General features: G+C 46.1%; 1 protein-coding gene across 1 annotated transcript in view; it reads right to left on the reverse strand.

The window, feature by feature from the left end:
- Positions 1-8,777: 8,777 nt before the first annotated feature.
- Positions 8,778-25,739, reverse strand: part of slc7a10a (solute carrier family 7 member 10a) — a 47,219-nt gene continuing 30,257 nt past the window's right edge. The window contains exons 5-11 of the mRNA XM_080856866.1: positions 22,450-22,603; positions 21,187-21,310; positions 20,919-21,022; positions 20,429-20,525; positions 13,009-13,158; positions 11,700-11,877; positions 8,778-11,278 (exon numbers count right to left, since the gene is read on the reverse strand). Coding sequence (XP_080712992.1) covers positions 11,181-11,278; positions 11,700-11,877; positions 13,009-13,158; positions 20,429-20,525; positions 20,919-21,022; positions 21,187-21,310; positions 22,450-22,603 — 905 coding nt within the window. The 3' untranslated portion in view covers positions 8,778-11,180. The remainder of the gene's footprint in view (positions 11,279-11,699; positions 11,878-13,008; positions 13,159-20,428; positions 20,526-20,918; positions 21,023-21,186; positions 21,311-22,449; positions 22,604-25,739) is intronic.

The following is a 25,739-nucleotide window of genomic DNA, read 5'->3' on the forward strand; positions in this document are numbered from 1 at the left end:
ACTTGCATGGCAGAGCTCTCTGCCATTATGACGTCATAATAGGGTCATTAAACTGACTTGCAGCTGTGCTTCTCACTGACACCTCCGCCAAATCCAAGGAACCGCATTTTCTCTGTCCCTCTCAATTCAACTTTGAAAAAGAATAAGATGAACCGTATTTCTCTGTCCCTCTCAATTCAACTTTGAGAAAGAATAAGAGTAACTACAGTTTCTAACCTAGCTACCGTATTTCCACTTCGTTAAGGTGAGTTGAATGGCAGCATTTTCAGTGTACTGACTGAAATTTTAATGGAAACTGATAGTTAGCCGTAGCAGCTAACATATAAATTAACGTTACGTTAACGTTGGAGACGCCATTTTCCTTAATTCAAGTTGTGAAGTAAACCTTTGAAGTAATTCATGAATTTAGTTGTGTGGATATAGTGAGCTAAGACTTGTATTCCCACTACGGTAACGTTAGCTGTGTTAAGCAGAGCTATCCTAGCTGTGTTAAGCAGCTGTAACATCTGAGTACGGGGCTAAAGGCTAACTAACACTACGTAACGGGAGTATCCACTGGCAGTTTCAGCTAGCCGTAACGGGGGATCATTTTCCTTAATTCAAGTTGTTAAGTAAACCTGTGAAGTAATTCATGAATTTAGTTGTGTGTATATAGTGAGCTAAGGCTTGTATTCCTACTACGGTAACGTGAGCTATCCTAGCTGTGCGGGGCTATGCAAAAGTTGCTTATACTGAAAGAATGGTTAACTTGTTGTGGCCGATAGCGTGAGTTAACATTAACCCGTGTCCTGGGAGTAATGATTCATGAGAGACCTTGAATCATTAGGTTAACTGAAAAACGTTTGAGGATGTACCTGGACACAGCATAGCTGTTGTAGTGTGCTCAGTTTTCGAAAACTAGACTGAAACTAAGAAGGATAACTATGACTAAATGTGACTAAAACTAATATGCACTGAATCTAAAATAGCTGCTGAATCTAAAATAGCTGCCAAAATGAACACTGAGATGTATTAATTTTGGCAGCTATTTTAGATTCAGTCTTAAGACAAAAATGCATATTAGTTTTAGTCACATTTAGTCATAGTTATCCTTCTTAGTTTCAGAAGAGGTTTTTCATGGTTGCTAGCTCTAATCAGATGTACTATAGGCTTATAAGAGAAGACTAACTTTTTATGCCAACGAACACCAATAACTAGAACTAATTTGACAGACTATAAACCAATGTGATACACGTGCTCTCTAGCTATACAGTAAAAGTGTTGCTTACGTTTGATACTAGACCTACAGTCTAACTCTAACTGCATTAAGTCTAACATATAGGCCTATCTTACAATAAACTTTAAGTAAAGCTGGCTATGTAACCGCATTCATTCCAATATTGTTGCAGAGATGTTTCCTTTTACCAAGATAGCAATTTCAACAATTCACTTAGCTCAGTAAGTCAGTATAACGAAACTCTGAGATACCCTCATATGTCTAAACGTCAGTGGAGCCAAAATATAATGGTTGAGCTTGGTTGCTTGCTAAAATATATTGGAAGAAGGCCCCACTACACTGATTGAGTAGATGTAAATACATGTTAATTCATAGGCACTTGTTCTCTCTGTCACAGAGCAAGCACACTCTCGCAGTTCGTTCACGAAACGCATTCTAGTTTATTCTCCCCGCCCGTTTGAGATAGAGACGCCATTCAAACACCGAAATGTCCGGCTCGATCCGGTGCAAGCCGCTATGACTTTTCGTGGCGGTACTCCTTGCCACTCCTTTTTTATTCCTCTTTTTCATCACCTTTTTCTCTCATTGACTAACATGGTGGAAGGTTGAGCCATTGTGACGTCACACACCCTGAGATAGGAGAAGCTCTCTTAAATGCCATAACAATCATGCTAATCGAAAACCACCATCAAGGTTTATATCTCTTAAATGCCATAAAAATCATGTAAATCGAAAACCACCATTAAGCTTTATATCATGATACAGTAGTAATAGCTAGCGAGTTGTTTACGTTCACAACCCACAGACAGTTCAAAAGGCCCGACAACAGTCCCCAAAGAAAACCTAGATATACTATTGATACAATCGCGAATAGAGTGATGATAGCTAGCGAGCTATTTAGCCTTCACCCAGGCTCAGGTTTATTTTGCTAGGTATCTCCGATATCGACGCAGAGACACAGTAGTGTGAAAAAGGATGGAAAACTTAACGAGGAAAAGTGGTTCGGGAACTACGTATGCAGTAGTTGGCTGTACCAACTCAAGAAAACACCTGAACGAGTGGTTAGATAGAGAGTGCAAAATATTAAAACGAATGTAGTGGCAACAGTTTCAGGTACAGTTTATACACCCACTCTAACAGTGTTAACCAGTATGTGAGTAACGTGGGTTTTATTAAGGCATAGCGTGTGTAATGTGTAGGTATTTCATTCATTTCATTCATTTTGTTAACCTTTCCGGCTGTCTGTATACCAGCAGCAGAGCGGAGCATTTCACTCCCCTGCCATCTCGGAATGAAATAGCTACACAATACACACGCTATGCTTTAATAAAACTCACGTTTTACGAGACACCAACAGAGACACAACCTATAAGTCTTACCATTGAAGATCTTTGACGTTCGTTCTGAAACTACATATTCCGTACAGTAGATTTCCCCTCGTTTAGTATCCACCGTCAAGCTTGACATAACAGGCATATTCAACAGAAATTAAAGAATGTTCCGAGTCAACAAATGATGTTCCAAACTCTTTACTGCTTATGGTGTCCACCACGGAGGGAGCCGGAGTTCGCCTGAAGTCACTGGCTATCTTATATCTACCTACCCAATAAAAGTAATTTGTTCCAGCTAATTCTTTGAAACACAAGCTATATTATTTGTTACATATGACTCACTTTCCCGCTGCAAAGAATGTAACTTTGTAGCCTCTGATATAATTACCTCAGCTCAAGACTTCATCACATAATAAGTAATTTCGTCAATATGTCAGCACCAAAAAGATCGCCAATTTTCAGCCTTGAAGAAACTATAATGATGTGTACCAACGATAACTCACATGAGTTAGAACATGGATTTTCCATGTTGGATGACATAGATGTAAGTGCCTGGTAAACTAATCATTCTCAATTAATACACACTGAACAAATACATCGCTGTTCTCATCAGTGGCTGTCAACGAAAGTTGATAGGTTTAGCTATTTGTGCGAACTTTCTAGCACAGCTTAGCGGTGTACCTGCTCGCAATTGATGACTCAAAGATAACTTGTGAACTGTCTTTATACTGTAATCACATCCTCTGTCATCCATATACGATATTGGAATGAGTGTAGGGGCATTTGTCTAGGTGTATAGCCAACTTCTTCAGTTGTAGCCTACTGGGTTATCCAGTTGGTATACGCTATTGGAATGAGTGTAGGGGCATTTGTCTAGGTGTATAGCCAACTTCTTCAGTTGTACTGGGTTATCCAGTTGGGGCGAGTAGCTCAGAAAAAAATGCGACGGTCTGACAATAACTCGGATTTGTTTAAACTTTTATTGGTCAACCGATGGGTACAGAAAGATAAACTTTACATTTTTGGTCAACAACCTGACAGTCATACAGGCCTTGGCTAGATTATCAACAGGTTACGTGATATCCTACATCCGTCTTCCAGAATCACTGCGAGTAAACTAATTAGGGGTGAGGGAGGGACCTGACGTTTTTTAGCTAACGTCACGTGATCCCAAGGGCACATTATATTGGATGCGTGGATGGACGAATATATAGATAAATTCATGCTCCCTGTTATTGAAGGCCTACACATTATGTGATTTACAAGACTACAGGCCCATGTTGGATGCCACACCTTTTTTTGTTTTGTTTATTAAGTGTTGTAAATTATCATTAAGAAAATCTAAGCAATTATCACTGACATCTGCCCCTAGATTTAACAATAAAGTTTGTTTCTAGTTACACCTCAGACTGTTAATACTTTTCTTCCCATATCTGATCCTTTGTGTGATGTTATGGCTATATACTTGATGTTATAACAATAAAGGTTATTTCTAGTTACACCTCAGACAGTTAATACTTTTCTTCCCATGTCTGATCCTTTGTTTGATGTTATGGCTGCAATGTCAAAGGTCATGGCCGCAACAGAGCAAGCACACTCTCGCAGTTCGTTCACGAAACGCATTCTAGTTTATTAGTGTGCTTGCCCGAAGGGAAGCACAGTATTGTTATCGTCAAGTTTTCTTTATTTATTTATTCTCCCCGTTTTTCTTGCAGCTAACTACTCCTCGCTCGTTTGAGCTAGAGACGCCATTCAAACACCAAAACGTCCGGCCCGATCCGGTGCAGGTTGCTATGACTTTTCGTGGCGATGCTCTTTGCCACTCCTTTTTTATTCCCCTTTTTCATCCCCTTTTTCTCTCATTGACTAACATGGGGAAGGTTGAGCCATTGTGACGTCACCCGCTCTATCAGTCGCTCTCCATTTAACTGTAGGAATATTAAGAGACACCTTCCAGGGCTCTACAGTGCGAGTATTTCACTCGCATAAATAGGTACGTGCAAACTTGAAAAATAATTTACAAGCACAGTGTGCGAGTGACAGACAGTTGTCAATACGGCGCCAAAAAGTGAAGCATTCCATTGATTTCACATGGAAACAAGTGACAGGGTCGCGACTCCAGGGTTTTCGACGGGACCAACAGCAGCAACAGCATAATCATCATCTGGATTTACTGACATTTTCGGTATATATAAACACATAATATCAATTGGTAACTGGTGTGTTGTATCCTGTTTATGTCTGATACTTTATAAACATTTATGTTTTACGTTAACTTATTACACTAGGCAGCAGTATTGTGAAGTAGAGCTAGAAATGGCTTTGCTAGCTCCCATATTGTAGCTCACACCAGCAACTGCTCAATTTAGGACAGAAAGGAGTTTGGTAAAATAGCTTGTAACTGTCAATGATAACTAGTTATTAGAATATATTAGCCAACGTTAAGTTGACTTCAAAGGGGCAGTCGAGTGTTTAGGTTGTGTCAGCTAGCTTGGAAAGCTAGCCAATATTTTTTGATTGAAGCTTCACGTTAGCCTCTGTAAACGTTTAGCTAGCTAACGTTAGATAACTATGAGGTAGCATATCCCAAGTAACTTGTTGTGACCGATAGCGTGAGTTAACATTAACCCGTGTCCTGGGAGTAATGATTCATGAGAGACCTTGAATCATTAGGTTAACTGAAAAACGTTTGAGGATGTACACACAGCGTAGCTGTTGTAGTGTGCTCAGTTTTCGAAAACTAGACTGAAACTAAGAAGGATAACTATGACTAAATGTGACTAAAACTAATATGCACTGAATCTAAAATAGCTGCTGAATCTAAAATAGCTGCCAAAATGAACACTGAGATGTATTAATTTTGGCAGCTATTTTAGATTCAGTCTTAAGACAAAAATGCATATTAGTTTTAGTCATAGTTATCCTTCTTAGTTTCAGAAGAGGTTTTTCATGGTTGCTAGCTCTAATCAGATGTACTATAGGCTTATAAGAGAAGACTAACTTTTTATGCCAACGAACACCAATAACTAGAACTAATTTGACAGACTATAAACCAATGTGATACACGTGCTCTCTAGCTATACAGTAAAAGTGTTGCTTACGTTTGATACTAGACCTGCAGTCTAACTCTAACTGCATTAAGTCTAACATATAGGCCTATCTTACAATAAACTTTAAGTAAAGCTGGCTATGTAACCACATTCATTCCAATATTGTTGCAGAGATGTTTCCTTTTACCAAGATAGCAATTTCAACAATTCACTTAGCTCAGTAAGTCAGTATAACGAAACTCTGAGATACCCTCATATGTCTAAACGTCAGTGGAGCCAAAATATAATGGTTGAGCTTGGTTGCTTGCTAAAATATATTGGAAGAAGGCCCCACTACACTGATTGAGTAGATGTAAATACATGTTAATTCATAGGCACTTGTTCTCTCTGTCACAGAGCAAGCACACTCTCGCAGTTCGTTCACGAAACGCATTCTAGTTTATTCTCCCCGTTTTTCTTGCAGCTAACTACTCCTCGCCCGTTTGAGATAGAGACGCCATTCAAACACCGAAATGTCCGGCTCGATCCGGTGCAAGCCGCTATGACTTTTCGTGGCGGTACTCCTTGCCACTCCTTTTTTATTCCTCTTTTTCATCACCTTTTTCTCTCATTGACTAACATGGTGGAAGGTTGAGCCATTGTGACGTCACCCACTAAGGCGAAGCTCTGTATTCTCCTGTAACGGCCGTTGACGGCCAGCGACGACCAGCATACAATCATGGATATAAACACTAGAAAAGCTGTTGCTGAACTTCATCTACACACCTGATTTAATTCTTTAAACCTTATTGAACATATTTTTATCTTAAAAGCTATATATTTGTATTTAACTATTATGAGAAATTATAACGTTATTACGTGATGTGCCTTCGCTGCAGAACAGGATGGTATAAGAGAAAGAGAGCGGAGATTCTCCTAACTGGCTGGCTAATGTAGCCATCCCATTTAAGCTATTCATATTACTGCTAAGCTATTTGTGACATTGGTAATTATACAGTATAATTTGTTACATTTCACTCTCAATATTTCCCGCTACAAACTGCTTAGTATTCCACTTTGTAGCCTTCTCTAATCACTCGGTTACCTCAGCCAGCCAGATTGGCAAAATGACAGCACCGAGACGTCCACGTATGTTTACCCTGAAGGGAGCAGTAGTGCTTTGCCAAATTGAGCCAGAGATTTTCGAGTCGAATGACAACGAAACTAATGTAAGTTGTAAAATGAATGTTGATGGATAACAACCTAAATCTGAGCCATAGTTGCCAACTCTGGCATCTACAACATTTCTGATTAGCTACGCTAATTTGACTCACAGAGCCTAGTTTGTGTTGATGCGCCGGTCAGTGTCTTTCAATAGAGAGTTAGCCTACACATAGCCTCTTACTCTATAAAACATTAAAGCAAATATGGCGATTATTATTTACCTTATCTGCTGGTAACGATAGAAGATCGTGAAGTAGGCCTACTAGTGATTTGAGTCCAAGCCCATATGTATTGTAGATGAGGTAATCCACTTGGTGCTAGCAAGCACATCAAAACTCCAGTCAAAACGATGGTCTGTCGACAACGCAGATTTCGCTAGGATGTTTTTCCTACTTGTAACTTGTTGGTTGCTAGAAAGCTCTCTGAACATATGACCGGTCTTACTATACTGTTAGTACACAGAGTATTCCTATTTTATGGACTGCATGGCTTATGAAAAAAGCTCATGTAAAGTGACATTTCTAGTAACGTAATCTTGGAATGTAGCCTGGCTCGCGTCGCTGTCATTCTTCCACACTGTCAGTGGACGAGCGTTGGCTCACTGTAGATTCACTTTGTTTGCGTTATTTCAGTGTAGTATTTATTTATATATTTAATTTTGCAATTAGGCTATATAGGCTGTCAAAAAGGTGTTGTATCGCTATGGCAGGGTTACATGAAGTAAATATGAATGTAATAGGCTACTTTGTGCTACTGAATAATGCAGCTGAGATAATAAAGTCTTTGGAAGATGTTTTGTGTCATGTCTATAGGTTTATGTCTGTAAATGTGAAATGGTTAGTAATAGTATTGTAGTGTGCTCAGTTTTTGAAAACTAGACTGAAACTAAGAAGGATAACTATGACTAAATGTGACTAAAACTAATATGCATTTTTGTCTTAAGACTGAATCTAAAATAGCTGCCAAAATGAACACTGATAGGGGACCCCTTAATCTGCAATGCATGGTTGCTAGCTCTAATCAGATGTACTAACTAGGCTTATAAGAGAAGACTAACTTTTTATGCCAACGAACACACTAGACCCTTTCACAATAAACAAGCAAACATGAGAGAAAAACAGAGCAAGCACACTCTCGCAGTTCGTTCACAAACGCATTCTAGTTGTTTATGTTAAGGTGGGAAAGGTTATTTTCTATAAACTACACATATTACCACATCACATCAAATCAAAAAAAGTTTAAAATTGTAATGTACTTTTTTTCATCTTCCAAAATCTGAAATGGCACCGAATCTGTAGAATGAGCCATCTATGGTGCTGACTCCCTCTGTAAGTCATGAATCTGTAGAATGAGCCATCTATGTGCTGACTCCCTCTGTGAGTCATGAATCTGTAGAATGAGCCATCTATGTGCTGACTCCCTCTGTGAGTCATGAATCTGTAGAATGAGCCATCTATGGTGCTGACTCCCTCTGTGAGTCATGAATCTGTAGAATGACCCATCTATGTGCTGACTCCCTCTGTGAGTCATGAATCTGTAGAATGAGCCATCTATGGTGCTGACTCCCTCTGTAAGTCATGAATCTGTAGAATGAGCCATCTATGTGCTGACTCCCTCTGTGAGTCATGAATCTGTAGAATGAGCCATCTATGTGCTGACTCCCTCTGTGAGTCATGAATCTGTAGAATGAGCCATCTATGTGCTGACTCCCTCTGTGAGTCATGAATCTGTAGAATGAGCCATCTATGTGCTGACTCCCTCTGTGAGTCATGAATCTGTAGAATGAGCCATCTATGTGCTGACTCCCTCTGTGAGTCATGAATCTGTAGAATGAGCCATCTATGTGCTGACTCCCTCTGGGGGTCATGACCTCTGACCTCTGGTCTAAGGCCCTTTCTCTGTGAGAGGGAGGATCTGACTGGCTCCCTTTTAATGGGATTGATTGTTTACAAAATACCCTGAGACACAATGTTTCCCTCAGAATGAAATTTAATAAGCTATTAATATGCTAATAACACTTTGACAAATCAAAAAACAGGAAGTTGAACAGCTTTCCTCAGTAGAAGTCACATGTTTGACACATATGTCAGGAATGGCATCTCTTGGGGAGTCCCCGATGCGATACTGTACACAGTATTTACAAGGCCAACAGCGCCCCCTATGGGAGGCAGAGAGTGGAACAGAACAGGATAACGGCATGGGCAAACCTACAGAGGTGTGGGGCGTGTGTGTGTGTGTTTGTGTGTGTGTGGGGAGTACTAAGGCCTAAACACACCTGTAATGGAACTCCGTATCCTACAGTGTAAAATGGTCTGGGAGCCACCTCTTAGGCAGAATGGCATCTCCTTCAACCAATCATATGTGAGGAGTCATAATCTCCCTCAGCCTATCAGGTCTGAGGACAGGTGAGGCAGGAGGGGCTGTAAGTGACTTGGCTTAGTACTGGCATCTGGGTGGTGGAGACATGGGGCTTTACTCCTCCCACTAGCAGCATGGCAGAACTGCCCCACCCCCGACGCTGTTGCCCCTCCCCAATGGCACTTTGTTGCCCCGGTGTGAGCACACGTAGTTACCCCTGTGTTAGCACACGTAGTTACCCCTGTGGACACATTGTTACCCCCCTGTGCACATGCGATAGAACGGAGGGAACCAGCTAAGCAGCAAACAGGTAATTTAAAGAGCAGCCTGGGTCATCCAGATGGCTCGTGCATAGTGCTAGTCATGGTTTTAATCATCGTTAGCATTAGCGCTGAGTGCAAGTCACGGTTTTAATCATCGTTAGCATTAGTGCTGAGTGCAAAGTGCTAGTCATGGCTTTAATCATCGTTAGCATTAGCGCTGAGTGCAAAGTGCTAGTCATGGTTTTAATCATTGTTAGCATTAGTGCTGAGTGCTAGTCATGGTTTTAATCATCGTTAGCATTAGCGCTGAGTGCAGAGTGCTAGTCATGGTTTTAATCATCGTTAGCATTAGCGCTGAGTGCACTCAGTGGCAGCAGAAGAGAAGAGTCACATCTTACTCTTGTTCTTCTGTCAGTTCTCAGAAGGGTTGATGAGTAACAGGTTATGGGTTTCTATATGGCTTCATGGACGACCTGGATCTGAGACACACTATTTATATATATAATAATAATAATAATAATAATAAATCACATTTCTATAGCACTGTGACCCCTCTGCACCATAAACACTTGACGCCAGGCCAGGCTAGGACTGGGACTACACGGCAGATCAATCTCTAAACCAACTAGACTATATACCCACTACTCAAAGATGAACAGAACAGCACTCCACCAGAAAAGAAAACTTAAGTCCTTATAAGGCACGATAAACAAACCACTAGGGGGCATCACTGGGTGAGGTGCACATCTGGGACACACCACTAGGGGGCATCACTGGGTGAGGTGCACATCTGGGACACACCACTAGGGGGCATCACTGGGTGAGGTGCACATCTGGGACACACCACTAGGGGGCATCACTGGGTGAGGTGCACTTCTGGGACACACCACTAGGGGGCATCAAGGGACACACCCACTGAAACATGAACAAGAACATCATGTGGGTGAGTGGAACGAATGCATGAAGAGGAAGACAGAGAGGAAGGGAGAGGAAGAGGAAGACAGAGAGGAAGGGAGAGGAAGAGTCTTTCCACTGTGGCTGGGTTGGCTGTGCAGGCAGAGTCTCAGGTCCTCGTCAGAGAGCGAGGTCACTGTGTGTGTGTGTGTGTGTGTGTGTGTGTCTCAGGTCCTCGTGAAAGAGTCGGGTCACTGTGTGAGGGGGAGGTGAGGTGAGGAGAGGAGAGGAGAGGAGGTGCCCAGGTTGGAAAGAGTAGACAGGGGGATAGGGACCTTATGTGGGGGAAATAGTGTGAGTGTGAGTGTGTTTGTGTTTGTGTTTGTGTTTGTGTTTGTGTGTGTGTGTTTGTGTGTGTTTGTGTGTGTATGGAGGGCTAACCCCACACAAACATAGGTTGGGGCACCTAAATGGCCCTGTGTGGGAGGGGAACCCAGAGCTCAGGAGGTGCTCTTCTCTGGAGGTGCTCTTCTCAGGAGGTGCTCTTCTCAGGAGGTGCTCTTCTCAGGAGGTGCTCTTCTCAGGAGGTGCTCATCTCAGGAGGTGCTCTTCTCAGGAGGTGCTCATCTCAGGAGGTGCTCATCTCTGGAGGTGCTCTTCTCAGGAGGTGCTCTTCTCAGGAGGTGCTCTTCTCAGGAGGTGCTCTTCTCAGGAGGTGCTCATCTCGGGAGGTGCTCATCTCAGGAGGTGCTCTTCTCGGGAGGTGCTCCTCTGGGGAAGTGCTCTGGGGATGTAGGCAGCAGAATAAGGAGGAGGCAGGAGGGGAGGAGAAGGGGGGACGGGGGGAGGGGTTCCAGCTGGCCAATCACAGCTCAGATTTCTCTTCCTGCTCCACGGGGGCGGCGAGCTCTTCCTGAGGGAACACCACGTAGCACAGCTTCTGGCCCACGTACGTCGCCATCTCTGCAACACAGCCAATCAGAGCAGACGCTGGTCACTACAGAGTGATATCAGCCAATCACAAAAGAGATCTGGGTCAAACTGTTACAACAGAGGCACAGGTCAACCAATCACATCAAATAGATATCAGCCAATCACAGCAGAGATCTGGGTCAAACCGTTACAGAGGTACAGATCAACCGATGACCAACAGAAGAGCGAGACACAAGTTAATTATATCATATTTAAATGTATTAAATAATAAATAAGTAAATAATTAATTAGTGAAATTACAGCAGATGGACACTAGAGGGCAGTACAGCCTTACTCACCCACTGGAGTAGATCCACTGGGGCCTAGTAGGCCCCTTTGAACTAGATGTGTGTGTGTGTGTGTGTGTGTGTGTGTGTGTGTGTGTGTGTGTGTGTGTGTGTTCATCACTCACCCACTATGGAGTATATCCACTGGGGCTTGCTCTGCCAGTAGACCCCTATGAAGTAGACGGGCACCCCTGTGAGCATGATGACCAGCCCCATGCCACACACCACGGGCTCAGAGTACAGGGCGAACATCAGCAGCACCGCCCAGAACAGCAGGTAGCTCAGGGGCACCAGCAGGCTCACCTGGACACACACACACACACACACACACACAGGCATGCACACACACATACAAACACACACACACACACGCACGCGCACACACACACGCCCGCACACACGCACGCACGCACGCACCCACGCACGCACACACACATACACACACGCATAGGCATGCACACACACCCCCACACACACACATACACGCACACACATACAGACATGCACACGCACATGCACGCACACACACATATACAGACATGCACACATGCACAGACACACAGACACACACACAGGCATGTACAGGCGAGTACGCCACACACACACAGACACAGGCATGCATGCACACACACACACACACACAAAGGCATGCACACACAGAGACACACACACACACACACACACACACACATGTATGCATGCACACACACAAACACACACACACACACAAACACAGGCAAACACAGGCATGCACACACACACACGCACAGGCACACAAACACACGAGAGAGAGAGAGGCGACAGTTTGTATTATTGGTATTATTGGTTATGTTGTTGTGTTATTAAGGTTCTTATTTTTATATGAATGGTGTCACTTTGCACAGAAGCCTCAGCAACAATATCATCACCATAAAAGTCAGTCTGGACACACAGGAGAGACTGAGCTTCAGAAGGAGCCTCCATTGGTGCGTGTGTGTGTGTGTGTGTGTGTGTGTGTGTGTGTGTGTGTGTGTGTGTGTGTGTGTGTGTGTGTGTGTGTTGTGTGTGTGTGTGTGTGTTTGTGTCTGCTTTAGAACCGGTTTAGAAACCGCTTAAACATGTTTAAAACCCCTGTGGTTCCCCACCGGAAACTCTACTCTCACTGACCAGTTTTAATGGAAGGTAAGGTCCTCCTGTTGACCTACTCACAAACACACACACATACACTCACACACACACACACACACCTGCACATGTTTGACAGATAAGTCAGGAATGGCATCACACACACACACACACACACACACACACACACACACACATACTCAAACACACACACACACACACACACACACTCAAACACACACACACACACACACACACACACACACTCAAACACACACTCAAACACACACACACACACACACACACACACACACACCCCTGAGTGAGTACCTTAATGGGCCGGACGAGGTTGGGCTTCTTCCATCGGTAGTAGAGCAGGCCGGCGATGGTGACGCCGTAGGACAGGAAGTTAATGAACGACACGTAGTTGATGAGGTCATGAGTCTCACCGATGCACAGGATCAGGATAGTGGCACTGCACTGCACACACACACACACACACACACACACACACACACCCACAGAGACAGGATCAGGATCAGGATTGTGGCATGGGAGAGAGAGCACAGTTAGCGAGAACACACACCACCAGACATGACACACAATAAACACACCAGAGAAAACACACACACACATCAGAAACAACACACACTGCAGTCAAATAACACAATACACACCAGTCACACAAACCAACACCAAAAACAGACTGCAGTCAAGATAGCACAGTCAGAAAGAACACAATACACACCACATCATACCCACACACACCAAACACCACACATTACAAAACATTACAGCACAATGATGGAACACAGGTGAGTGAGTGTGTGTGTATGTGTGTGTGTGTGTGTGTGTGTGTGTGTGTGTGTGTGTGTGTGTGTGTGTGTGTTAGGGGTGGGGGGAAAAATCGATTCAGAAAAGTTCATATTCGATTTTGTAATAATATATATATATTTTTACACATCCATTTTATGTTGAAATGCAAGCTGCATCGATTATTGCATTGTTCATAGAAAGTCAAAATTGTGACAAGGAAAAGCTTTTTCTCTAATAAAAAATAGAGAAGGTAATTCATCTGTTGATTTTCTTTAATTATCAAACACAAAGTAGGAAGTGTAGCAAAGACTGTTTTAAAAGTCGAAATGCATCGATAATCGTTTTATCGGTTTAGAATTGATAATCGATAATCGGTTTAGAATCGATAATCGGTTTAGAATCGAATCGTTGACCTCTGAATCGGAATCGAATCGTGAGGTGCCAAGAGATTCCCACCCCTAGTGTGTGTGTTCTTACACAGATGATGCGTGCAGGGATAGGGGTGCAGTTCTTTACGTGTGTGTGTGTGTGTTTGTGTGTGTGTGTGTGTGTGTTCTTACACAGATGATGAGTGCAGGGATAGGGGTGCAGTTCTTCACGTGTGTGTGTGTGTGTGTGTGTGTGTGTGTGTTCTTACACAGACGATGAGTGCAGGGATAGGGGTGCAGTTCTTCACGTGTGTGTGTGTGTGTATGTGTGTGTGTGTGTGTGTGTGTGTGTTCTTACACATGCGATGAGTGCAGGGATAGGGGTGCAGTTCTTCACGTGTGTGTGTGTGTGTGCGTGTGTGTGTGTGTGTGTGTGTGTGTGTGTGTGTGTGTGTGTGTGTGTGTGTGTGTTCTTACACAGACGATGAGTGCAGGGATAGGGGTGCAGTTCTTCACGTGTGTGTGTGTGTGTGTGTGTGTGTGTGTGTGTGTGTGTGTGTGTGTGTTCTTACACAGACGATGAGTGCAGGGATAGGGGTGCAGTTCTTCACGTGTGTGTGTGTGTGTGTGTGTGTGTGTGTGTGTGTGTGTGTGTGTGTGTGTGTGTGTGTTCTTACACAGACGATGAGTGCAGGGATAGGGGTGCAGTTCTTCACGTGTGTGTGTGTGTTTGTGTGTGTGTGTGTGTGTGTGTTCTTACACAGACGATGAGTGCAGGGATAGGGGTGCAGTTATTCACATGTGTGTGTGTGTGTGTGTGTGTGTGTGTTGTGATGGCCCAGCCGGTGAGCAGTGCCCCACATGGCTAAGTACAGCCAAACGAAGGCAATTAAGAGGCATGGTGTTGGATGGGCGGTACTACTCCAGAGGATTCTCGTAAGGAACTCCTCCCCCCCCAGGTGTCTCTGGTTGTCCCTCACAGGTGCACTGAATCAATTAGGCAATCAGGAGCCTTTTTAACCTCAAGCAGAGGAGCTGGACGGGAGACTGTCTTGAACTACTGAGGAGTGAGAACCAGACGCCTTCCAAGACAGTCTCAGGGTAAGAGGCCTGTGGCCTGCCTTTCATTTGAATCAAGAGGACTAATCGTGTCTATTTCTCCCTTGCCTCAGGAAGAGCCCGACGGAGCCCCTGACGCCAACGGCCAGCCCGGTGGAGATCTTTGAGTTACCTTTTTGCGCCCCCTCCCTTTCCCCTCTTCAGTTTGTAAAATAAACTCCTTAGTTCTGTTCACCGCAACACCTGTGTCTGACTGCTCTTTTCCAGTTTTGTATACCCACTGTTTGCCCTTGCAAGGCCAGGCTCCCACATATGGTGGAGAATGCGGGCATTCTGAGTCTTCGCTATCAGTGGGTATACCGAGTTGGAAAAGAGCACGCCGTATCGGAGGAGAAGGACGATCATGGAAGAGATCTTGAAAGCCATTCTGACCTCGCAGGCCCATCTGCAGACGGCTGTAGGAGAGCTGTGCAGAGTAACAGGAAGACCACAAGAGAGAAAGCCAAAAGAGGTGCTGACTAAGCTGACGCCAGACGATGACGTTGAGAACTATATTACGCTGTTTGAAAGGGCGGCAACAAGAGAGAGATGGCCAAGAGCAGAATGGGCGAACATCCTCATGCCTTTCTTGACAGGCGAAGCTCAGAAAGCCTGTCGAGATCTTTCAGCTGCAGATGCTGTAAGTTACGATAAGGTAAAGACTGCCATCCTAGCTCAATATGGACTTAGCCTCCCTGCCAAGGCACAGCGAGTGCATGACTGGAGCTACGACCCCGCACTCCCCGTCCGGGCACAGGTGATGGGACTAGTCCGTCACACCAGGAGCTGGCTGGAAGAAGCAGAAGGGCCGCCCATAGTTGACAGAGTGGTGATTGACCGGTGCATACGGGGTTTGCCAAACGACGCCAAGAGGTATGTCGCCCAGCAGGGGCCTCCCGATGTTGACCAATTAGTAGCCTTATTAGAAAATCACCGGGTGATGGCTAGTCTGATGCGGTCAGAAAATAACAGGCCAAACACTTCTAAAGCCAAGGCAGAGAGAGAGATGGTAGGCAAAGTTGTCAGTTCCCCACCAGCCCGAACGCCCTCCAGCTGGACCGGACCGGCTGTAAGACGAACCCAGTGGCCTCCTCCAATCCCACGATGTTTTTCTTGTGGCAGAGAGGGACACCTAGCCAGAGAGTGTCCAGATCGGGATGAGCCGATGCCGACAGCCGGGTCTACCGATAACAAGGGCCTCTACTGCCACCACCTCACTACCTGTTGGGCCCATGAGGGAGCGCCAGCCCCAAAGTTTCCGGTGAAGATTGCTGGGAGAGACACAGAGGCACTCTTAGACTCCGGAAGTATGGTCTCTCTCGTTCGACCGCAATTCGCCAGTGCACCCTGGGGTGAAGAAATGTCTGTGTCCTGCATCCATGGGGATTCCCGGAAGTACCCAACCTCCAAAATCCAAGTGATCACTCCTCGAGGACGATTCACTCTGCAGGTTGGGGTTGTCGAACAACTGCCGGTTCCTGTGCTTTTCGGCCGGGACAGCCCCCTGTTCTCCCGCTACTGGCCAACGGAGGCAAGGGACTCAAAACGGCGAACCAGAAAACGAGCTGTTAAGAGGGAAAAGTCTTCCGCAACTCGGCCCGCTCTGGCTGCAGTATCCACTGAAGGCAGCCCTGCAGAAACCAGTGATGACAACGTGGGCGAGGCTGCCCACACCCAGACCACAGCAACAGCCTCTGAACAGGCAGCTGAGGTGGAGCCCCTGGAAGACATACACTCAGACGAGGTGTTTTCTCAATTTCCGGAATTTGAAATGGAGGAAGGTTTCAGGCCAGGACAATTCGGCTCGGCCCAGCTGCGGGATCCCAACCTGACCCAAGCCTGGAGAGATGTCCAAGTGATGGAGGGTCAAAAACAGGATGGGGTGAGTCAAGTGTCTTTCCCACATTTTATGATCAAGGATAAGCTGTTATATCGGGTAACTAAAAAGAACTCTGAGATCCTTGAACAGTTGCTTGTCCCCAAAGAGTATGCCTCAAAAGTGTTGTACCTAGCCCACTCCCACTTATTAGGGGCACATTTAGGAAGGGAGAAGACGTATGAACGTGTTCTCAGCCGTTTCTACTGGCCGGGAGTCAAGAGGGCCGTGGAGGAGTACTGCCGACATTGTGCCGAGTGTCAAATCAACTCCCCAAAGGTATATTACCGAAATCCTCTGATACCCCTTCCCATTATTGAAACGCCCTTTAGCAGGATCGGCATGGACATAGTTGGACCCTTACCAAAGTCTAGCCGTGGCCACCGCTATATTCTGGTTATACTTGATTATGCAACCCGGTACCCAGAGGCAATTCCTTTACGATCTGCTACTGGGAAGGCGGTCGCCAGGGAGATGTTTCTGCTTTTCAGTAGAGTGGGCCTGCCAGATGGAATCCTGACTGACCAAGGGTCCTGCTTTATGTCCAAAGTGATGAAATGTCTGTGCCAGAGTCTAAAGGTGAGACAAATCAGAACCTCTGTCTATCACCCTCAGACAGATGGACTTGTAGAGAGGTTCAACAAAACCTTAAAACACATGCTGCGCAAGGTAATCGATGTTGATGGTAAGAATTGGGACCAACTGCTGCCTTATGTGCTGTTTTCTATTCGTGAAGTTCCCCAGGGTTCCACTGGATTTTCTCCCTTCGAGCTTCTGTACGGTCGGAGACCCCGGGGCTTGCTGGATGTGGCCAAGGAAGCCTGGGAGAAGCAGCCGTCCACCCAGCGCACCATCGTGGAGCATGTGGAACAAATGCACCACCGAATGACCCAAGTCTGGCCCCTAGTTCGGGAGCACATGCAGCAGGCCCAAGCGCAACAGGCACAGGTATACAACCGGGGAGCCCAGGTGAGAGAGTTCAAACCGGGAGACAAGGTGATGGTTTTAATTCCAACGAACGATTGCAAGTTTTTAGCCAAGTGGCAAGGGCCTTATGAAATACTTGAAAGGGTGGGGCCCGTGAATTACCGTGTACGGCAGACAGGCCGTAGGAAAGCCCAACAACTTTACCATGTGAATTTGCTGAAGCCATGGCATGAGCCTCTCCCTGTCCCCTCTGATGTCCTGGTAGCTAACCTGCCTCCCCAGGTCCTTCCGCCCGTGAAAATGGGTGACCAGCTGTCATCCAGGCAAGGCCAAGACCTCCGAGAACTTCTCGATAGAAACAGAGATGTCTTCTCTGAGGTCCCAGGACGAACAACAGCCATCGCCCATGACATCAGAACCGAGCCGGGAAAGACCGTAAGACTACGACCATACCGAATCCCAGAGGCCAGACGTGAGGCCATCAGAAACGAGGTGAGGAAAATGCTTGACCTTGGGGTGGTGGAGGAGTCACACAGTGCCTGGTCCAGTCCTATAGTCCTTGTTGGGAAGCCGGATGGCAGCATCAGGTTCTGCAATGACTATAGAAAGTTAAATGAGATTTCTCTGTTTGACACCTACCCTATGCCCCGGGTAGATGAGCTTGTCGAGAGGTTAGGACCTGCCCGGTTCATCTCCACGCTTGATTTAACCAAAGGATATTGGCAAGTGCCACTCACCCCACAGGCAAGGGAGAAGACGGCCTTCTCAACGCCAGATGGCGCCTTCCACTATCGAGTGCTCCCATTTGGTCTGCATGGAGCCCCAGCAACGTTCCAGAGGCTTATGGATAAGGTGCTCCGTCCACACCAGGACTATGCTGCAGCCTACCTGGACGACATCGTTATCCATAGCACGTCATGGGAGAACCATCTGCAGCACCTAGAAGCTGTTCTCCAGGCATTACGAGAGGCGGGACTGACAGCCAATCCTGCAAAGTGCTCCCTGGCCTTGGAGGAGGCAAATTACCTTGGGTACACTGTCGGACGAGGAAACGTGAAACCCCAAGTAAAGAAGGTGGATGCCATTACAACCTGGCCCCAACCCCAGACCAAACGGCAGGTGAGAACCTTTCTAGGGTTAGTGGGGTATTATAGGCAATTCATTCCTAACTTTGCCTCTTTAGCAGCCCCCTTACATGAGCTGACAGGCAAAAGTGCGTCCAACCGGGTGAAGTGGACGGAACAGACACAGCGCGCCTTCAACACGTTGAAGAAAGCCCTCTGCAGCGAAACCGTGCTACACACCCCCGACTTTGGCAAGAGGTTTGTACTTCAGACGGACGCATCAGAGGTAGGCCTTGGGGCAGTCCTGTCCCAAGTACATGATGGAAGTGAATACCCCATAACCTTTGTTAGCCGCAAACTACTTCCCCATGAGACCATAGAAAAGGAGTGCCTAGCAGTTAAATGGGCAATAGGAAAACTACGATATCATTTACTGGGTCGAGAGTTTACTTTGGTCACTGACCACGCCCCATTGAAGTGGATGGCCTTCAACAAAGATAGGAATGCCAGAATAACCCGTTGGTTTCTTCACCTGCAGGACTTTAAGTTTACAGTGGAGCACAGAGCCGGAAGGCTGCATGGGAACGCTGATGCCATGTCGAGAAGGGACGACTGCCTGTGGTCTGCCGCTCCCCAATGTGGTTCGGAGCTGAGGGGGGGGGTATGTGATGGCCCAGCCGGTGAGCAGTGCCCCACATGGCTAAGTACAGCCAAACGAAGGCAATTAAGAGGCATGGTGTTGGATGGGCGGTACTACTCCAGAGGAGTCTCGTAAGGAACTCCTCCCCCCCCAGGTGTCTCTGGTTGTCCCTCACAGGTGCACTGAATCAATTAGGCAATCAGGAGCCTTTTTAACCTCAAGCAGAGGAGCTGGACGGGAGACTGTCTTGAACTACTGAGGAGTGAGAACCAGACGCCTTCCAAGACAGTCTCAGGGTAAGAGGCCTGTGGCCTGCCTTTCATTTGAATCAAGAGGACTAATCGTGTCTATTTCTCCCTTGCCTCAGGAAGAGCCCGACGGAGCCCCTGACGCCAACGGCCAGCCCGGTGGAGATCTTTGAGTTACCTTTTTGCGCCCCCTCCCTTTCCCCTCTTCAGTTTGTAAAATAAACTCCTTAGTTCTGTTCACCGCAACACCTGTGTCTGACTGCTCTTTTCTAGTTTTGTATACCCACTGTTTGCCCTTGCAAGGCCAGGCTCCCACAGTGTGTGTGTGTGTGTGTGTGTGTGTGTGTGTGTGTTCTTACACAGACGATGAGTGCAGGGATAGGGGTGCAGTTCTTCACGTGTGTGTGTGTGTGTGTGTGTGTGTGTGTTCTTACACAGACGATGAGTGCAGGGATAGGGGTGCAGTTCTTCACGTGTGTGTGTGTGTGTGTGTGTGTGTGTGTGTGTGTGTGTGTGTGTGTGTGTGTGTGTGTGTGTGTGTGTGTGTGTGTGTGTGTGTTCTTACACAGACGATGAGTGCAGGGATAGGGGTGCAGTTCTTCACGTGTGTGTGTGTGTGTGTGTGTGTGTGTGTGTGTTCTTACACAGACGATGAGTGCAGGGATAGGGGTGCAGTTCTTCACGTGTGTGTGTGTGTGTGTGTGTGTTCTTACACAGACGATGAGTGCAGGGATAGGGGTGCAGTTCTTCACGTGGATCATGGCCAGCAGCTGAGGCAGGTGACCCTCTCTAGCCCCGGAGAAACACAACCTGCAGAACAACACACACACGCAGCGCATCAGCACACACACACACACACACACACACACAACTTACAAAACACATCCACACATATACACGCAACTTAAAATATAACACACACACACACACCCATGCAACCTACAGAACAACATACACACGCAGCGCATCAGCACACACTCACACACACACACACACACACACACACACACACACACACACACACACACACACACACACACACACACACACACACACACACACTCAACTTACAAAACACATCCACATATATACACGCAACTTAAAATATAACACACACACACACACCCATGCAACCTACAGAACAACATACACAACTTGTGTGTGTGAGGTGTGTGTGTGTGTGTGTGTGTGTGAGTGTGGTACCTTGATGAGGTGAAGAGATAACCATTGATGCCTCCAAATGTGGACAGTGCAACTGAAATGGGCATGATCCAGGAGAACATTCCCAACAGCTTCTCTCCAAAGGTCTGACACACACACACACACACACACACACAGGGAGGGAGAGAGAGAGAGAGAGAGAGAGAGAGAGATGCACAGAACAGTAGTGTATACATCAGTCACTCTGGTTACTAGCAGAGCATTCACATCCATCCCCATGGCAACAGGAGGCGGCAGCATCCTGACTTACCACGGCGACGGCGTTGGAGGCGAGCAGCTCCTCGGGGCTCATGGAGGTGAAGTAGGCGATGTTAGTGAGTGTGTACACCAGCGTCACCAGGGGGATGGAGATGTAGATGGCCCGCGGCAGGTTCCTCAAAACACACACACACACACACACACACACACACGGATAAATATCAATACACACATATACACACATATGACTGTGATATTGTGGCATCCCACTTAGTTTAAACATGGGTGATTTCCCTTACCAGGGCTATACAGGGCAGGCTTTAGGACCCTGGGGAGGTGTTCTGGGGACTTGGCAGGTCGGGCCATTCCCTAATTGGAAGCTCACCTGCAGATTGTTTGACTAGCTGCCAAACTAGTCAGACAAAGACTTTAAAGAGTCAGGGTACGACCACACATAAGCGCATTTTTTAAAAACGGGACGCTAGAAAATGCATTGATTCCTATGGTACGGCGCGCTTTGCGTGTGCGCCTTTTCTCCGCCACGTGTTGCGTCTTTGTAGCGTTTTTTAGGTGCGCTTAAAAGTTGACCTTTCTCAACTTTCCAGCGCAAGGCAGGGAGGCGCACCGCTCATCAATGTCACACTCGGCCCAGGCAGCCAATCAGATCTAGCAACAGGCGGGCTTAACTACTTTACTACTTATTTCCTGTTTTGATGCTGGAAGATGTGGTATGAACGGTATTTTACAAACGAAAACGGCGATGGCAAATATAGATGAAACCTTAATTTAAGCGGTATTTAACTACGAGGAACTATACAATTCGAAACCAAAAGTTATTCAAACACCAATAGTTTGTAATACGTTTGATCGCCTGGTTCCGCACTCAGCCCCGCTTCACAGGTGCACCAGGGCACAAACATAGAATACGTGCTTATTACGAATAAACATACGAATACGTGCTTATTACGAATAAACATACAAATACGTGCTTATTCTATGTCTATTCACCAGGCTGTTTTGGCCGCTGCACTTTGCCAAGGCGTTATTGAAGCGTCTGCGCCTGTAGAAAGTCGCCCATATGTGTTCGTACCCTTAGTGAGAAGCAGGGCTGACGAGAGAGAGAGAGACAAGAGGGGAAGGTGCCGGTGGCACTGGGTGCAAGCTGGAGGTTTTACCCCATTTTCTCTTCATTTGATTACCTTTTGTTGTAAGTTTGAATCCTTTATAAAGAACCTGCCTTTGAGGAATTCCCTTGTTGCATCCTTTTGAGAGTTCGGCTGTGTGTGTGTGCGTGTGTGTGTGTGTGTGTTCTCACTTGCGTGGCTCCACCAACTCCTCTGTGACGTAGTTGAGGAAGTTCCAGCCGCTGAAGGCGAAGGAGGCCTGCAGGAAGGCCAGAGCGATCTCGCCCGCGGACGGGTCCCTGATGAACTCAAAGGCATTCTGTGGACGCAGCGCATCATAGTGGCCTGCAGGGGGAGCCCAAGAGACACCATCACTCAAAACCTCCAGCTCTACACCACTGGCCTTACGTCTCTCTGGCCTCAGAGCAGCAGAGGGAGAAGGGAAGCTCACTAGAGGCGACTGAAACTGGCCTCAGAGCAGCAGAGGGAGAAGGGAAGCTCACTAGAGGCGACTGAAACTGGTCTCAGAGCAGCAGAGGGAGGAGGGAAGCTCACTAGAGGCGACTGAAACTGGTCTCAGAGCAGCAGAGGGAGGAGGGAAGCTCACTAGAGGGGACTGAAACATAAATATTATCCTCAAATATGCTGTGAGGCAGAGCTTGTGTTCACACTACAGGAAGATAGAACCCAGCGCTCAGACTATTATGACTTCTTAAGGACAGTGTTGCAGTGTGTGTCTCGTACTGAATGACAGGAATGTGTGTGAGTGTGCGTGTGTGCTAAATTATCTCAAGCTGCGCTAACTCTAAATCTAAACGTCAAATATCTGCATCAGAGACACTCTAATAAGGGATTTGTGTGTGTGTGTGTGTTTGTCTGGGATGGTTGGTTGAGCTTTGGGAAGTTGTCGCTAAGTTGGGCAAGAGTTATCCTAAACCTCCCAAAACACGAGCGCAGTTCCTGCTCATGTTAATGTGTGTGTGTGTGTGTGTCTGTGCGTGTGTGTGTTTGTGAGTGTGTGCGTGTGTGTCTGTGTGTGTGTGTGTTCGTTCAGTTCCTGCTGATGTTAATGCGCCTTGAAGAAAGAGCAGCGCCTCATCAGAAGAGCGTGTGAGGAGTGAGAGCGTGTGTGTGTGTGTGTGTGTGTGTGTGTGTGTGTGTGTGTGTGTGTGTGTGTGTGTGTGTGTGTGAGAGAGAAAGAGAGAGAGAGCAAGAGAGAGCGAGACAGGACAAACTCCAGAGGAAATTAGTTTGGCCTCGCTGATTCTCTGGTCTGCATAAACCACTACCACCACCACACAAAGGACATTAGCATGTCAACACCGGGAATGCATACACTCTCTCTCATTCTCGCTCTCAGCCCCCCCCTCTCTCTCACAGACACACACACACATAAACACACAATGGAAACCAGCATCATTGACTCTTGAGATTTGAGTCACACACACACCCTAGCATGGCCTCATTGGACCTACAGTCTACATCTCTCTCACACACACACACACACACACACACACAGACACACAGACACACAGACACACAGACACAAACACACACAGACACACAGACACACACACACACACAGACACACAGACACACAGACACACACACACACAGACACACACACAGACACAAACACACACACACACACAGACACACAGACACAAACACACACAGACACACACACACACACACACACAAACACACACGAACACACACAGACACACACACTGTAGCGTGGCATCACTCTGCTTGCAGAGCCAAGTGTCTCCAGTGAGGTGTGAATTTCACACGCGAAGCATAGCGCTCGTTTGGACGATTCCCTCCTGAGTCAGTTTAGAAAATATCCTCCTCCTTTATGTGTGTGTGTGTATGTGTGTGTGTGTGTGTGTGTGTGTGTGTGTGTGTTTGTAAGTTTGTAAGTGAATACGCTTGTGTGTCTGTGTGTGTAACTGAATGAGCTTGTGTGTGTTTCTGTAAATGAGACTTTAGTGTGAGTATGATTGCAGTGCCCTAGAGCAGGGGTTCCCAACCTTTCCCACTCCGAGGCCCAACTTTTTGTATTTGTAACAGGTCGGGGCCCAACAGACACCCCGCTTATTTTAGCGAATCTATATTCCATTAGGCTAATTGAATCTATAATCCATTCATTCTTATTAATAAGCGATTGTTATGTGTTAGAAAAAACAACATCAGCACCTGCCACAGGTGGAAGCCTAAAAATAAAGAAAAGAAAATCTCTAGATATTGCATCAAAATTGTATTGTGCACCAGAAAACAACATTGATACACACAGAGAACTGAATTGCAGTTGGCCTAGGCCTATTTGTGCACAGCAAACAAGCAAGGAAATCAAACCAGAAAAGACCCAAAAGATAGCATGTACTCAAAACAAGTGATGGAACATGCAAACAAGACCACTCAGCTAGGGCTAATTCAAATAGGTGATGCTTCAGACATGAAAACAAATAAGTTCAAATAGGTCAATATAATGATTAGAATAATTTAAATAATGAATTCAAATTGTGGCTGCAATCTATTATTAACATCAATAGCACCAATCATTCCTGGGCAGTCGTTTGAGTTGGTAGCTGTCCACAGAAAAGCATATCCACTCCAATGATAACGCACAAAAACAGCACGAATGCAACTTTACAAACGTCCGTCGAATCCTATAAATGTACGAGTAATCACTTCAGACAGTGTGTATTTTAGACACTGTTGTTTAATGGTATTTTGTTCGTGCTCTCTCGCCGTCAAGCAAGGAATATATGTGAAACACAATGCTGCCACTCGACGGTAAATTGTAACAATTATCCCCTGAAGCAATTCGGAACACCTCAGTCAGCCCACCGTCTTCAACTATGTTGAAGAGCCGACAGTCACCACCAACCCAAACTGATACAGCAGTGGTAACCTTTTCACGGACTGGTCTAGTTATTTTCCTAGAAACTTCGTGGAGTGTGGGTTGGCAACCATCTAACCTGGGGTTGCTTTCAGTCGGGTGCTTTGCATTAAGGACGAGTTGCTTCTGTGACAGCTAAATTCAGCTTGACAAATGTTACATACAACTTTAGATTTGTCGATTGTTCCATCATTTTGCCTCTTAAACAGAAACTTTCCGCCAAACAGTCGCTTAGCTCTATCCATCTTTCACTACCGTCTCAGTCGCTCCTGCCTAACTGACTTCAGGCACGCGCCGGTTTCGTATCAGGGGTCAACGCACACCGGAAGTAAACAAAGTTGCGTTAACTGCATTAAAATATTTGTATCACATTAATCTCGGCCACAATAATATCATAGATGTACGCGTTAACTTTGACGTCCTTCATTAATATTGTTCTCAATTTAAAATCAGTTACTCGCTCCGCGGCCCACCAATTGGGGAAAAAAAAATCTGAAATATTTTCGCAGCCCAATGGATAGTGCTCCGCGGTGGGAAACCCTGCCCTAGAGACGCCACCAGGGGTCAGCACCCCTC

The sequence above is a fragment of the Sprattus sprattus genome (assembly GCF_963457725.1).
Source record: "Sprattus sprattus genome assembly, chromosome: 18".
In the NCBI taxonomy this organism is placed as follows: Eukaryota; Metazoa; Chordata; class Actinopteri; order Clupeiformes; family Clupeidae; genus Sprattus; species Sprattus sprattus.